This window comes from Nerophis ophidion, linkage group LG19 (assembly GCF_033978795.1).
Source record: "Nerophis ophidion isolate RoL-2023_Sa linkage group LG19, RoL_Noph_v1.0, whole genome shotgun sequence".
NCBI classification, from domain to species: Eukaryota; Metazoa; Chordata; class Actinopteri; order Syngnathiformes; family Syngnathidae; genus Nerophis; species Nerophis ophidion.
The window spans coordinates 32,202,067-32,215,665 of NC_084629.1; the positions used below are offsets into that span (position 1 = coordinate 32,202,067).

Here is a 13,599-nt window from a genome sequence, read left to right on the forward strand (position 1 = left end):
AACGGGACTACAGGTTGTAAAGGACGATACAGGCGGTGCTATCACTGCACGCCATTGACATTATTGTCCGGGTGAACACCGGGGCAATCTTCCGGGAGGGGCATCGGAAATCTCCCGGAAAAGTCGGGAGGTTTGGCAAAATATGCTGCTAGGGCGAGATAGGCATTCAAAGGCGGTGAATCCACTTTGTGTCAAGTATCTGCATCCAATGGTCCCTGGGTGAATTGAGTTTGAGACCCCTGATCTTGACAATTCAGAAAAAATCTGTAAAGTAATGGTACTTTTCTGTGCAACTGCCAGCATTGTCACTTCATTAAAAGTGATTGATCGTAATAATTTGGAGAAACTCTGTAGAATAAAGATTTTTTTCTGCAGAACTGTTTGCACCATCACTTTATTAAAGGGGGTTGATCTTAATAATTTAGTAAGAATCTGGAAAATTATGATATTTTTCCACAAAACGTTTCATGAACATTTCTGTAAATATAATGTTTTTGATCATTATTTGGTTTATAATTTTTTACTTTTATTTTATGGTTTTCGTTTGGCAGCCATAGCTGCCAGTAGAGGACCGTTTTTTTACAGATTTTTTTTTTTTACAGTGAATATAATTAACTTGTGTTGAGGCATTATTTATGTTTACATTTTATACAAGAGGTTATATGGAATATTTCTACCGCTGCACTTTTTCATAAACCGTGAATGTTATAGAATATAAGTGTGACTTATTTTGTTACACTGTCAAGCAGTGTTGGCGTTACCACAATTTGTGCGTCTTTTTACGCATTGAAATCGGAAAGGACGCGGAATTCCTGAAGCCTGCGTGTCACCCGGACGCGGATTTTTTTTTTTTTATCTACCGCCCGGTTTGCTTTTTTTTTTTTTATTGTATCGATTATCGCTTTCCACCAGTGTTTTCTTTTGTTTATATCTGCCGGGTCAAAATTCCGTCCCCGTTTATTGCGTTTTTATTGGTCGTAAATTTTGATTCGCCGAAAGTTTTATCAATGACAAATACTGCCTCAGTTTGCAACTGAGACAAGTTTACCTCGAGAGGCTGTCAAAATAAAGACTTCATGTTAAACACTAAGGCAGTAATATAGGCTGACCATATTGTAAAACCTCAAAAAGAGGACACATACATGCGTGCCAAAGCGGGCAGCACGCCAAAGCCGGGACTAGGTAAAAATTTGCCAATGATACTCCAACTTGCTTTATAAATAATATATTTGTTTGAATAAAGCATTGGCACTAGGAATTTTCAAAATGGGGTCCCATGGACCCCATCAAGTCATAAAAATGGGGTCCCACAGTAAATTTTTGGGGTCCCACTTTATTGTAAGCGTTTTGAAAACAAATGATAAATGTATGCATTGTCCTGTTATATCTCACCTTCTATATTGTGTTTTGGAAAAAAGGTTGTCATAAACGTTAATTTATTAAAAGAAATAATAAAAAAAGAAGACAAATTTGTATGTATATGTAAATGTATTCAGTTAGAAATATTGACTCACGTTCTTCTTTCCTTCACTGATCTAAACTTTACTGCTGCTGGTTTTCTATGTTTTTAATTAATAAGTTGTAGGTGTATTTATTTCAGTATAAAAGTGTAAAAAAAGAGTTTTGCTTCGGTCATAAAATGATAATGGTGTGCCAGGTCATACATACATTTTATATTTAATGCTTAAATCTCTGGAGTTTACATCAACTTCAGATCTCAAAATGCTTGATTTTTTTCAATGTGTTTTTTTTGTTTGTTTTCCGCTGTTTTTTGTCAAACAAAACGTTTTGTTTATTTTTCAATGGTAAACACACAAAATATGTAAAATCTTCCACCAAAATTATTTTTCAAAGTGGAATATTTGATGCGACGTAATCGGGGTTGAGGTGGTGGTGGGGCTTGCAGGGGATGTATATTGTAGCATCCTGGAAGAGTTAGTGCTGCAAAAGGTTCTGGGTATTTGTTCTTTTGTGTTTATGTTGTGTTACGGTGAAATATGTTCTCCTTGTGTGTTTGTCATTCTTGTTTGGTGTGGGTTCACAGTGTGGCGCATATTTGTAACAGTGTTAAAGTTGTTTATACGGCCACCTTCAGTGTGACCTGTATGGCTGTTGATCAACTACGCCTTGATTAGCAACAAGACCACTTCCTTGCTCTCTCTGTATCTGCCCTTCCCTCGAGGAGTCTGCTGCGTGCACAAACTTTGATTTGAATTTAATCTCTTCTCAACCCTGTACGTAGATTGTAAATACAGGCAACCCTGGCTCAAAGTGCCGGTCATTTGAGGCATTTAAGAAATCCCGCCCAGACAGCTTTTAAAAAGAGGACATGTCCAGGGAAAAGAGGACGTATGGTCAGCCTAAGCAATAGAGTTATTACATCTTTCCTTCTTCCGGCTCCCAGGCCGTAGTCGAGGAGTGCAGGGGAGACGTTCCTCCAGGGCCGATGTACTTCAGGGGTAACACCCTTCACTTTACTCGGCAGTGGGTCTTTACAGGTCCGGACTCGAGGGTGAATGACAAGGCCGGTGGTTTGTTGCAACTTTGTGACTTTATTGGTGTCTGACACGCAGCCATCCACCAAGCTACTAGCGCCTGCATGCACTCACTGCTAGCGCTCCCTCACCTCTCTCGCCCACCCACTCACTGACGTCACTCACCTCACATGCCGTCATATCTTAAAGGGCCAAACACACATACACTACTTTCATAACAGAGTTAAAAGCCGCATGAAACCAGCCAAAGAGCCGCATGAGGCTTGCGAGCCACGGGTTGGCCAGGTCTGCGACTACTACTATATATGGGGCGGCATAGCTCGGTTGGTAGAGTGGCCGTGCCAGCAACTTGAGGGTTGCAGGTTCGATTCCCGCTTCCGCCATCCTAGTCACTGCAATTGTGTCCTTGGGCAAGGCACTTTAGCCACCTGCTCCCAGTGCCACCCACACTGGTTTAACTGAACTTCGATATTGGGTTTCACTATGTAAAGTGCTTTGAGTCACTAGAGAAAAGCGCTATATAAATATAATTCACTTCACTTCAATTTGTGGAGCATATTTTGTGTTTACTCTTACTGCAGGAACTCAAAATCAATTAATTTTGCTTGTAAAAATAAGTTAAAATAATGTAATCTAACAGGGGTTAGTGCATGTGCCTCACAATACGAAGGTCCTGAGTAGTCCTGGGATCAATCCCTGTGTGGAGTTTGCATGTTCTGCCCGTGACTGCGTGGGTTCCCTCCGGGTACTCCGGCTTTTTCCCACCTCCAAAGACATGCACCTGGGGATAGGTTGATTGGCAACACTAAATTGGCCCTAGTGTGTGAATGTTGTCTGTCTATCTGTGTTGGCCCTGTGATGAGGTGGCGACTTGTCCAGGGTGTACCACGCCTTCCGCCCGATTGTAGCTGAGATAGGCACCAGTACCCCCCGCGACCCCAAAAAGGGTCAAGCGGTAGAAAATGGATGGATGGAATGTAATCTACGTCAATCGGACAATGAACTCTAAGGACGTATGATTGAAATACACTTGTAGGAGTCAGTGATTGTACCACATTAATCTGATCACTACATTCATAAAATAAAATACACCTTTTCATACACTTTCATTTAATTTGAATTACCTTGTTCATTTCATTGGAGAAAAATCCAGTTACAAAATATGAATCTTTACATAAATGTATTTGTTTTGTAAAAATATAATTAACCGATAATGTTTCTTTGTACATGCAGCTGACCCACGAGTGAGTGAAAACGTTTCAGGTAAATAGTGTTGCTTTTTTTTTTGCATAAAATATTTTCACATAATTACTTTTTTAACAATGTCATTGTTTGTTTTTACAGGAAAGGATGCAATCTGGACACAGTTCCCGTTTAAAGCAGACGCCCACTCGGAATGCAACGGGAAGCAATATGTGAAGAGGACTTGGTACCGAAAATTTGTGGGCATCCAACTGTGCAACTCCCTGAGATATAAGATCTACCTTAGCGACTCCCTCAATGGTAAATATTGCAGCGCTGATCTGAAACGACAATTTTGAACAAAGAACACCAAAAAGCGTCTTGTGTTTCGCAGGGAAGTTCTACAACATTGGTGATCAAACGGGTTATGGCGAGGACCACTGCCAGTTCGTGGACTCCTTCCTGGATGGACGGACCGGAACACAGATGTTTGCAGACCAGTTGCCATCCAGGCCAGGTAATTAAGTCACCTGATGCTAAGGAGATGACCACTTATCACAACCGAAATCAAAACTAAACCGCTCCACTTGCTAGTTAGTAAGGATAACAGCCACCTTTCATAATGGTCGCAATCACTTGTAAAGAACTTAATGTCATGCCTGTCTTAAGTTAATTTTTTTGGTGACAGAGTGATTGGAGGACATACTTATTTGTCACAAAAAAACATTCATGAAATTTGGTTCTTTTATGAATGTCTTAAGGGTCCACTGAAAATGTGACCAAATCTGCTGGGTCAAAAGTATACATACAGTAATGTTAATATCTGGTTACATGTCCCTTACCAAGTTTCACTGCAATAAGGCGCTTTTGGTAGCCATCCACAAGCTTCTGGCAAGATTCTGGTTGAATTTTTGACAACTCCTCTTGACAAAATTGGTGTAGTTCAGCTAAATCTGTTTGTTTTCTGACATGGACTTGTTTCTTCACCATTGTCCACACGTTTAAGTCAGGACTTCGGGAAAGTCATTCTAAAACCTTAATTCTAGCCTGATTTAGCCATTCCTTTACCACTTTTGACGTGTGTTTGGGGTCATTGTCCCGTTGGAACACCCAACTGCGCCTAAGACCCAACCTCCGGGCTGATGATTTTAGGTTGTCTTGAAGAATTTGGAGGTAAACCTCCTTTTTCATTGTCCTATTTAAAGCACCAGTTCCATTGGCAGCAAAACAGGCCCAGAGCATAATACCACCACCATGCTTGACAGTGGGAATGGTATTCCTGGGATTAAAGGCCTCACATTTTCTCCTCCAAACATATTGCTGGGTATTGTGCAGTTCTTTTCAGTTCAGTTTCAGTTTATTTCAAACATGCATACTGGCCAAACAACTCAATTTTTGTTTCATCTTACATCACATGGACAAAGATAAGATCTTCTGGAGTAAAGTTCTGTGGTCTGATGAAACAAAAATTGAGCTGTTTGGCTACAATATCCAGCAATATGTTTGGAGGCGAAAAGGTGAGTTCTTTAATCCCTTTAATTCCAGAACTTTGCAGAATTCCTGGTTTTCCAAAGATATATTTTCACCCTTTTTTCTGGCAACTACTCCTTCCACAATCATTACTCTTAATCAGGACAAAAAACAAAGTTGTTTTATGAACTGTTGAAATTCCCAGTTTTCCTGAAATTCCAGGAATTCCATAATTCCACTTCTCAATTAAAAATGTTAGTACTTCAACATTTTTCGACCGATTTGAAAAATTCCAACACCAACCATTCACAACATTCACAGTTTTTAGCATTTTTTAAAAAAATCATGCTTTTCCATGAAATTCCCATTGAAATTAATGGGACATTTTTCAAAGTTCCACAACTCCTACGTTTTTTCGCCGATTCAAACCGTTTCAACTCCAAAATATTCAGCCTGTTCAGGAATTGTGTGCTCTCTTTCAACAATTATAAAAACAAAACAAAAGATTTCCAAGAATTCCCAGTTTTCAGGGACATTTTCACCATTCAAAATTGTTTGGCCATTTTTCAAACTTCCACAACCCCCACATTTTTTAACCGATTCAAACCATTTCACCTTCAACACATAAAACTCATCCTGGTAATTCAATCAACCATTTTTCTACGTACAACAAATTTCCAGGAATTCCTGTTTTTTTTTCTAAGCTTATTTCCAACCTTTTTTTAGTGCGATGAGTCCTTTCACATTTTTCAACCCATTTCAACCCGCTGTCAAAACATTCCTCTTAGTCAGGACAAAAAAACAAATACAAATAAACAAGTTGGTTTAAGAACTTGAAAAATTCCTGGTTTTCCTGAAATTCCGTAATACCATCTCTTAAATTAAAAAACTTTTTCTACTTCAACGTTTCTTCACCAATTTCAACAATGCCAACACCAACGAATTCGGCTCATTATACTAATAATTTATTTAAAAATATCGCTTTCCCCCAAATTTCCAAGAAGTTCGCATTTAAATGAATGGGACATTTTTCCAAGTTGCACAATTCCCACATTTTTGCACCTATTCAAACCATTTCAACATAAACACATTCTACTCATCCTGGACATTCAAACTAACACATCACCAAGTTCCAAACCAAATTCCGGTTTTCCTGGAAATTCAAACTCAACATTTAAACCAATGAAATTATTCTTACATTCACACTTCATTCTGTCAGCATTTCAGTTCAACTTCAGCATAGGAGCATTCACACGCAATTCCTTCAGGAATTTCCTTGTGTATTTGCTAAATGTTTATCATTAATACCCATCAATTAATTAATTGTTCCTCCTGACAGTTGTTTAGTGATTGTAGGAACAAAATAATCCACTAAGTCAAGAAATTTGCCGTAATACAGAAATGTATTACGGCAAATAATAATTGGTAAATAGAGAGGATCAGTTCTCCCTGATTTATCATCGTGCGAATACTGTTTAGCCTTCAGTTCTTATTCCATCGGTTTCCTACGCAGGCTTCTTCCGGGCGTTGAGACAAGAGCCGGTCAGCTTCGGCGAGATCGGCGGAAAGTCGCACGTGACTTACGTGGGCTGGTACGAATGCGGCACACCCATCCCCGGCAAGTGGTAAGCCCCAACCTCCTCAAGGCCCTGCAAGGAACGAGCTCCAAAGAAGTTTTCCGGAAGAAGAGTGCGGAAAAAAGTCTGACCTGTAGGGGAGTTGGGCCCTCTTTTTTGCGCTAATTACCGTAGAAACTGTCGACTTGAAGATGGTGTCTATCAGGTATGAATGGCTTCAGGAAACAAAAACCTGATTGATGTATAAAGTGCAGATGAACGAGTGACCAAACAATGTAAGATATGTTGGGAAGCTGGCTCCCAAAATGTTTGTATGATACTATTTATCAAGAGGTTGTTACGAGATAAAATGCGTGCTTGTATTTTTCAGAGTATAAATACTCCCCAGTACTTGCATGGCTACACAACCACTTTGGTCATTTGTATGCAGACACAGCGCCACTCATATAGTGAGTGTACATTTGGACGATGTAAGATGTAAGTACATGCAAGACTGACACAAGTCTGCCGTTGCTGAGGAAATGCTAGCAGTTGCACAGTAATAGACATTTGTTTGTTTATATATATATATATATATATATATATATATATATATATATATATATATATATATATATATATATATATATACATATATATACACACATATATATATATATAAACATATATATATATATATATATATATATATATATATATATATATATATATATATATATATACGGGACAAGCGGTAGATAGGGGGTGGATGGATGGTGTTAAATATAGATTGTCTACCTGGGATCACAGATATGTTTGAACAATGTTGAGTTTGAAGGATGATTGAAATACCCTACTAACATGCCAACTTGTTTTTTGTTGCTGTCAAAAATTAAATGGTAGAAAACGTTAAAATTGACCGTGAAATAAGAAATGTGTTCAAACATTTTTGAAAACTGTACATAAACTGTTCTGTTACTTTTTGAAAATACATTTTTGTTGCAACATGTAAACTGTTTTCAGCATTAAATCTTGTTTTGATACAAAAACAGTACTCATTTCTGTTTTATTTCAGTTTTTTTTATTTTGGATGTTAGTGCAAGCAATCAGCAAAATTAACTTACTTACAGTAGCACCAATAACATCGCAGAAAAGATGGTGGCAAAAGCAATTGGCTAATTCCGCTTAGTGCAGGGGTCCCCAAAATTAAAAATATATATATACACAGACACACACACACACACACACACACACATATATATATATATATATATATATATATATATATATATATATATATATATATATATATATATATATATATATATATATATATATATATATATATATGTATACAGGACTGTCTCAGAAAATTAGAATATTGTGATAAAGTCCTTTATTTTCTGTAATGAAACTAAAAACATGGAAATGTCATACATTCTGGATGCACTACACATCAACTGAAATATTGCAAGCCTTTTATTATTTTAATATTGCTGATTATGGCATGCAGCTTAAGAAAACTCAAAAATCATATCTCAAAAAATTTGAATATATTCCTCAGACCAAGTAAAAAAAAAGATTTATGACAGCAAAACAAAATCAAACATTTGAAAATGTCAGTTAATGCACTAAGTACTTGGTTAGGAATCTTTTCGCATGGATTACTGCATCAATGCAGCGTGGCATGGAGGCAATCGGCCTGTGGCATTGCTGGGTTGTTATGGATGCCCAGGATGCTTCACTAGCGGCCTTCAGCTCATTTGCCTTATTGGGTCTGGTGTCTTTCAGCTTCTTCTTCACAATACCCCACAAATTCTCTATAGGGTTCAGGTCAGGGGAGTTGGCAGGCCAATCGCGGACAGTAATGCCATGGTCAATACACCAGTCACTGGTGGTTTTGGCACTTTGGGCAGGTGCCAGATCATGCTGGAAAAGGAAATCATCATCTCCGTAGAGCTTTTCAACAGATACAGCTACAATAGCCGTATTCCCATGGTCAAGCCACTCCTGAACTCAAGACAACGCAAGAAGCGTCTGACTGACGGACAGTTGCAGAGTGGTCCAGAGTCCTGTTTTCAGACGAAAGCAAATTTTGTATTTCATTTGGAAGTCAAGGCACTATAGTATGGAGGAAGGCTGGAGAGGAGCAAAATCCAAGTTTCTTGAAATCCAGTGTGTTCCCACAGTCAGCGATGGTTTGGGGAGCCATGTCAGCTGCTGGTTTTGGTCCACTGTATTTCATCAAGTCCAGAGTCAATGCAGCTGTGTACCAAGAGCACTCCATGCTTCCATCTGTTGTAAAGCTCTGAGGAGATAATGATTTCATTTTCCAGCAGGTACCTGCCCAAAGTGCCAAAACCACCAATAACTTTTTCAAATGTTTGATTTTGTTTTGCTGTTATTAATCTTTTTCTTTACTTGGTCTGAGGAAGTATTCACATTTTTTGAGATATGATTTTTGAGTTTTCTTAAGCTGTATGCCATAATCAGCAATATTAAAATAATAAAAGGCTTGCACTATTTCAGTTGATGTGTAGAGCATACAGAATTTATGACATTTCCATGTTTTTATATTTATTACAGAAAATAAAGGACTTTATCACAATATTCAAATTTTCTGAGACAGTCCTTTATATATATATATATATATATATATATATATATATATATATATATATATATATATATATATATATACATACATATATATATATATACGTACATACACATATATATATATATATATATATACTGTGTATGTATATATATATATATATGTATATATACATATATACTGTATATATGTGTATATATATATATATATATATATACATATATGTATATATATATATATTTATATATATATATATATTTGTGTGTATATACATGTATATATTTATATATATATAAATATATGTATATATGTACATATGACTTGACATGACTTGACTTGACTTTATTAATTCATGCTTGCAGGGGAGCCAAGGCCCCACTGAAAAAACAGCTGAACAATAAATATCAAACAAACAACAATAAAAAAATGAAAAGAACTGAAAGTATTTTAAACATTTTGAACATACTCAGGGCAGAAGCAGCATGGAAACTGTTAGCATTCTTGTATATGACTATATTACTTATTTAATTAGATAGTGTCATTATATATATGTATATGTATATATATATATATATATATATATATATATATATATATATATTTATATATATATATGTATATGCATTTATGTATATATGTATATATCTGTACATATATATATATATATATATATATATATATCTATATCTATATCTATATCTCTCTCTCTATATATATATACCTATAAATATATATATATATATATATATATATATATATATATATATAGATGTATATATGTATATAGGATAGGATTGGATAGGTCTTTATTGTCATTGCACAAGTACAAGGAAACTTTGTTTTCAGCACAAACCTATTCAAGATTAGACAAACAAACAGTTTACAGGGTTACAGAACAAGAACGCTGATGGGTCGCCATAAGGCGCCCCGTAAAAGATGGGAAAAAGGTAAACGCTGGGTAAAAAAATACAATCTAGACTGGGCTCCTAAGGGGGCCCAGTCTGGAGTGGGAAAAAAACCTCCATAGCAAAACACATATACATATTACAATGTACATCTCGAGATATCTAGCAAAAGAGGGAAGGGAGTTCGGAGTCATTATGGTAGGCCGCAGTTCTCTGGCGCTGACCATCCACTTATCACCCCTATGGTATTTGCGTCGAGGGCGTTTTGTGTATGTGTGGCGTATATTTTTGTGGATGTGTGTGTGTGTAAGCACATAGTGTGTTTCTGTTCCGCGGCCTTGATTTATTGTGTAGTCGCTAGTCCAAAGTCAACAACAACATGTGTGTGTCCATGAGAGACAAGAAGGGAGTTTGTTGTGTCTTCGCCGCACTGTCCTTCGGGATAGTCTCGAAGCCAGAGAAACTATTTTATATATATATATATATATATACATATATATATATATATATATATACATATGTATATATATGTATATATACATATATACATACTTATATATATATATACATATGTATATACATGTATATATACATATATACATACATACATACTTATATATGTATATATATACATATATATATATATATACACACACAGTATTCATATATATGTATGTATGTATACATATATATGTGTATATATATATATATATATATATATATACATGTATGTATACATACATATATATATATATATATATATATATATATATATATATATATATACATATATACGTATATATACATATATACGTATATATATGTATATATATATACATATATATATGTATATATATATATATATACATATACATATATATATATATATATGTGTATATATATATATATATATATATATACATATACACATATATATATATATATATATATATATATATATATATATATATATATTAGGGCTGGGCAACGATTAAAAATTTTAATCGAAGTTAATCGCACTATTTCTCCGATAAATCGCGATTAACTGCATTGTATTCGCAAAGCCCAATAATGAATTCAAAAGTAGTGTGTAATGCACCTTTATTGGAATATTCTCCCACATGAACAAAAGCGCCAAAACATTTGTTGTGCAAACACAATTTAAATCAGTCCTTGTTAAACAGTAGCAGTTAAATAGCATATTTTATGAAAATCAACTCAAAAAATGTAAATACAAACATTTAAGCTTATTGCCACTGCCAGGGTATTTAAGTTATCCTGTTTGTTATGGAAAATAAATATAATCTACTCACAAATCTCTGAGCCACAATCATAACATCTGAAAAGGCAATTTCTGAGGTAACAGCAGAAACATTTTTTTTTATCAGGGTCTTATGTTTAAAAAACCTATATTATAGATAGTGGGCTGTTTTAGGGAATTTTTGATCAAATTATCTGGAGTAGCAATATTAATAATGTTGTGTTTATTCTGCATAGTGCACTTAAAATAACTATGACCATATCTAGGAATTGATATGATGGGAATTTTACGATTGTTTGCTTGGTGCTTTGATAAACTGAACGCATATACATGGTACTATTTGTGATGTTATGAGCCAGGGAAAAAAAAGAACTACCCTACCCAGCATGCAACAGGAGTGACTAGCATGCGCGGTAGCCCGGTATAGGTCGTGTCGCCATCTTGTATGTTGTGATATGCACGCTCCGAAAGCAAACGTTAAGAACTCAGCCAGCACTCCTCGTCTGCATTATTCATAAATAGACAGACAACACAAATACTCCGCTGCTTCACAAGCCGCTGGATGGAGCCGGCAAAGTCTTCCCATGCTAGCTAGCCGGTCTAGCAAGCACGCGTCATTCAGTCCAAAACGGCCCGATCTATCCACATTCAGAATTGTCTGGCGGTCGTAAGTGATCCCAGAGTGACCACGCTGTAAGCCAGCCATGAAATTTGCAGAATTGTCCGGTATTTTTGCCAAATGTTCCATCTTTACCAAGAGCCCCTCGACGCCAAAGTACATCCGGGAGATGCCATCTTGTTAAGAAAAGGCGTTAACAAAATAAAAGCATGTAAACAACATACGAAAATGTGCGATAAAATAATTGTCGGCGTTAATAGATTGATGAATTAACGCGTAATTAACGCATTAATTTCTCCCACCCCTAATATATATATATATATATATATAATACATATATATATATATATATATATATATATATATATATATATATATATATATATATATATACATATATATATATATATATATATATATATATATATATATATATGCGTGAGCAAATAGTCAAAATGTTTAAAAACAACGTTTGTCATAGTGAAATTGCAAGAAATTTAGGAATTTCAACATCTACAGTCCATAATATCATCAAAAGGTTCAGAGAATCTGGAGAAATCACTCCACGTAAGCGGCATGGCCGGAAACCAACATTGAATGACTGTGACCTTCGATCATTCAGACGGCACTGTATCAAAAACCGACATCAATCTCTAAAGGATATCACCATATGGGCTCAGGAACACTTCAGAAAACCACTGTCACTAAATACAGTTCGTCGCTACATCTGTAAGTGCAAGTTAAAGCTCTACTATGCAAAGCAAAAGCCATTTATCAACAACATCCAGAAACGCAGCCGGCTTCTCTGGGCCCGAGATCATCTAAGATGGACTGATGCAAAGTGGAAAAGTGTTCTGTGGTCTGACGAGTCCACATTTCAAATTGTTTTTGGAAATATTCGACATTGTGTCATCCGGACAAAAGGGGAAACGAACCATCCAGACTGTTATCGACGCAAAGTTCAAAAGCCAGCATCTTTGATGGTATGGGGGTGCATTAGTGCCCAAGGTATGGGTAACTTACACATCTGTGAAGGCACCATTAATGCTGAAACAACATATGCTGCCATCTAAGCGACGTCTTTTTCATGGATGCCCCTGCTTATTTCAGTAAGACAATGCCAAGCCACATTCAGCACATGTTACAACAGTGTGGCTTTGTAAAAAAAGAGCGTAGGTACTGACGGAGATAGATATCTACATATATCCATATTTAAAAGTTATTTATTTTGTTCCATTCTGATATTTGAAAGAGCTAGTGTTCTCTGTACTCTGCTTATCTTTTCCCTATCTCCTGACCGATGGTACACGGTAGATGACCTTGTGCTCGGAATGCAGGTTGGCTCCAGCTGAGCAAGACAATAGATAAGTCTATTCACTCTGTAGGGGAGAGGGGAGGGCGAGTGGCGTAGGGAAAAAGGCAAGACTTCCGGAGTATTGTCAGAACAACTTGGGCAATGCGATTGGAATGTATTGTTCTTATGTGTTATTATGA

At 36.1% G+C, this 13,599-nt stretch overlaps 1 protein-coding gene across 7 annotated transcripts in view; it reads left to right on the forward strand.

Annotated features, from left to right (window-relative positions):
- The window catches only part of LOC133538319 (target of Nesh-SH3-like), a 74,235-nt gene extending 66,478 nt beyond the window's left edge, over positions 1–7,757 (forward strand). For all 7 annotated transcript variants that reach the window (XM_061879845.1, XM_061879846.1, XM_061879847.1 and 4 more), the window contains 4 exons: positions 3,729–3,758; positions 3,840–3,998; positions 4,072–4,194; positions 6,661–7,757. In XM_061879845.1, coding sequence (XP_061735829.1) covers positions 3,729–3,758; positions 3,840–3,998; positions 4,072–4,194; positions 6,661–6,776 — 428 coding nt within the window. In that variant the 3' untranslated portion in view covers positions 6,777–7,757. The remainder of the gene's footprint in view (positions 1–3,728; positions 3,759–3,839; positions 3,999–4,071; positions 4,195–6,660) is intronic.
- The last annotated feature ends 5,842 nt before the right edge of the window (positions 7,758–13,599 follow it).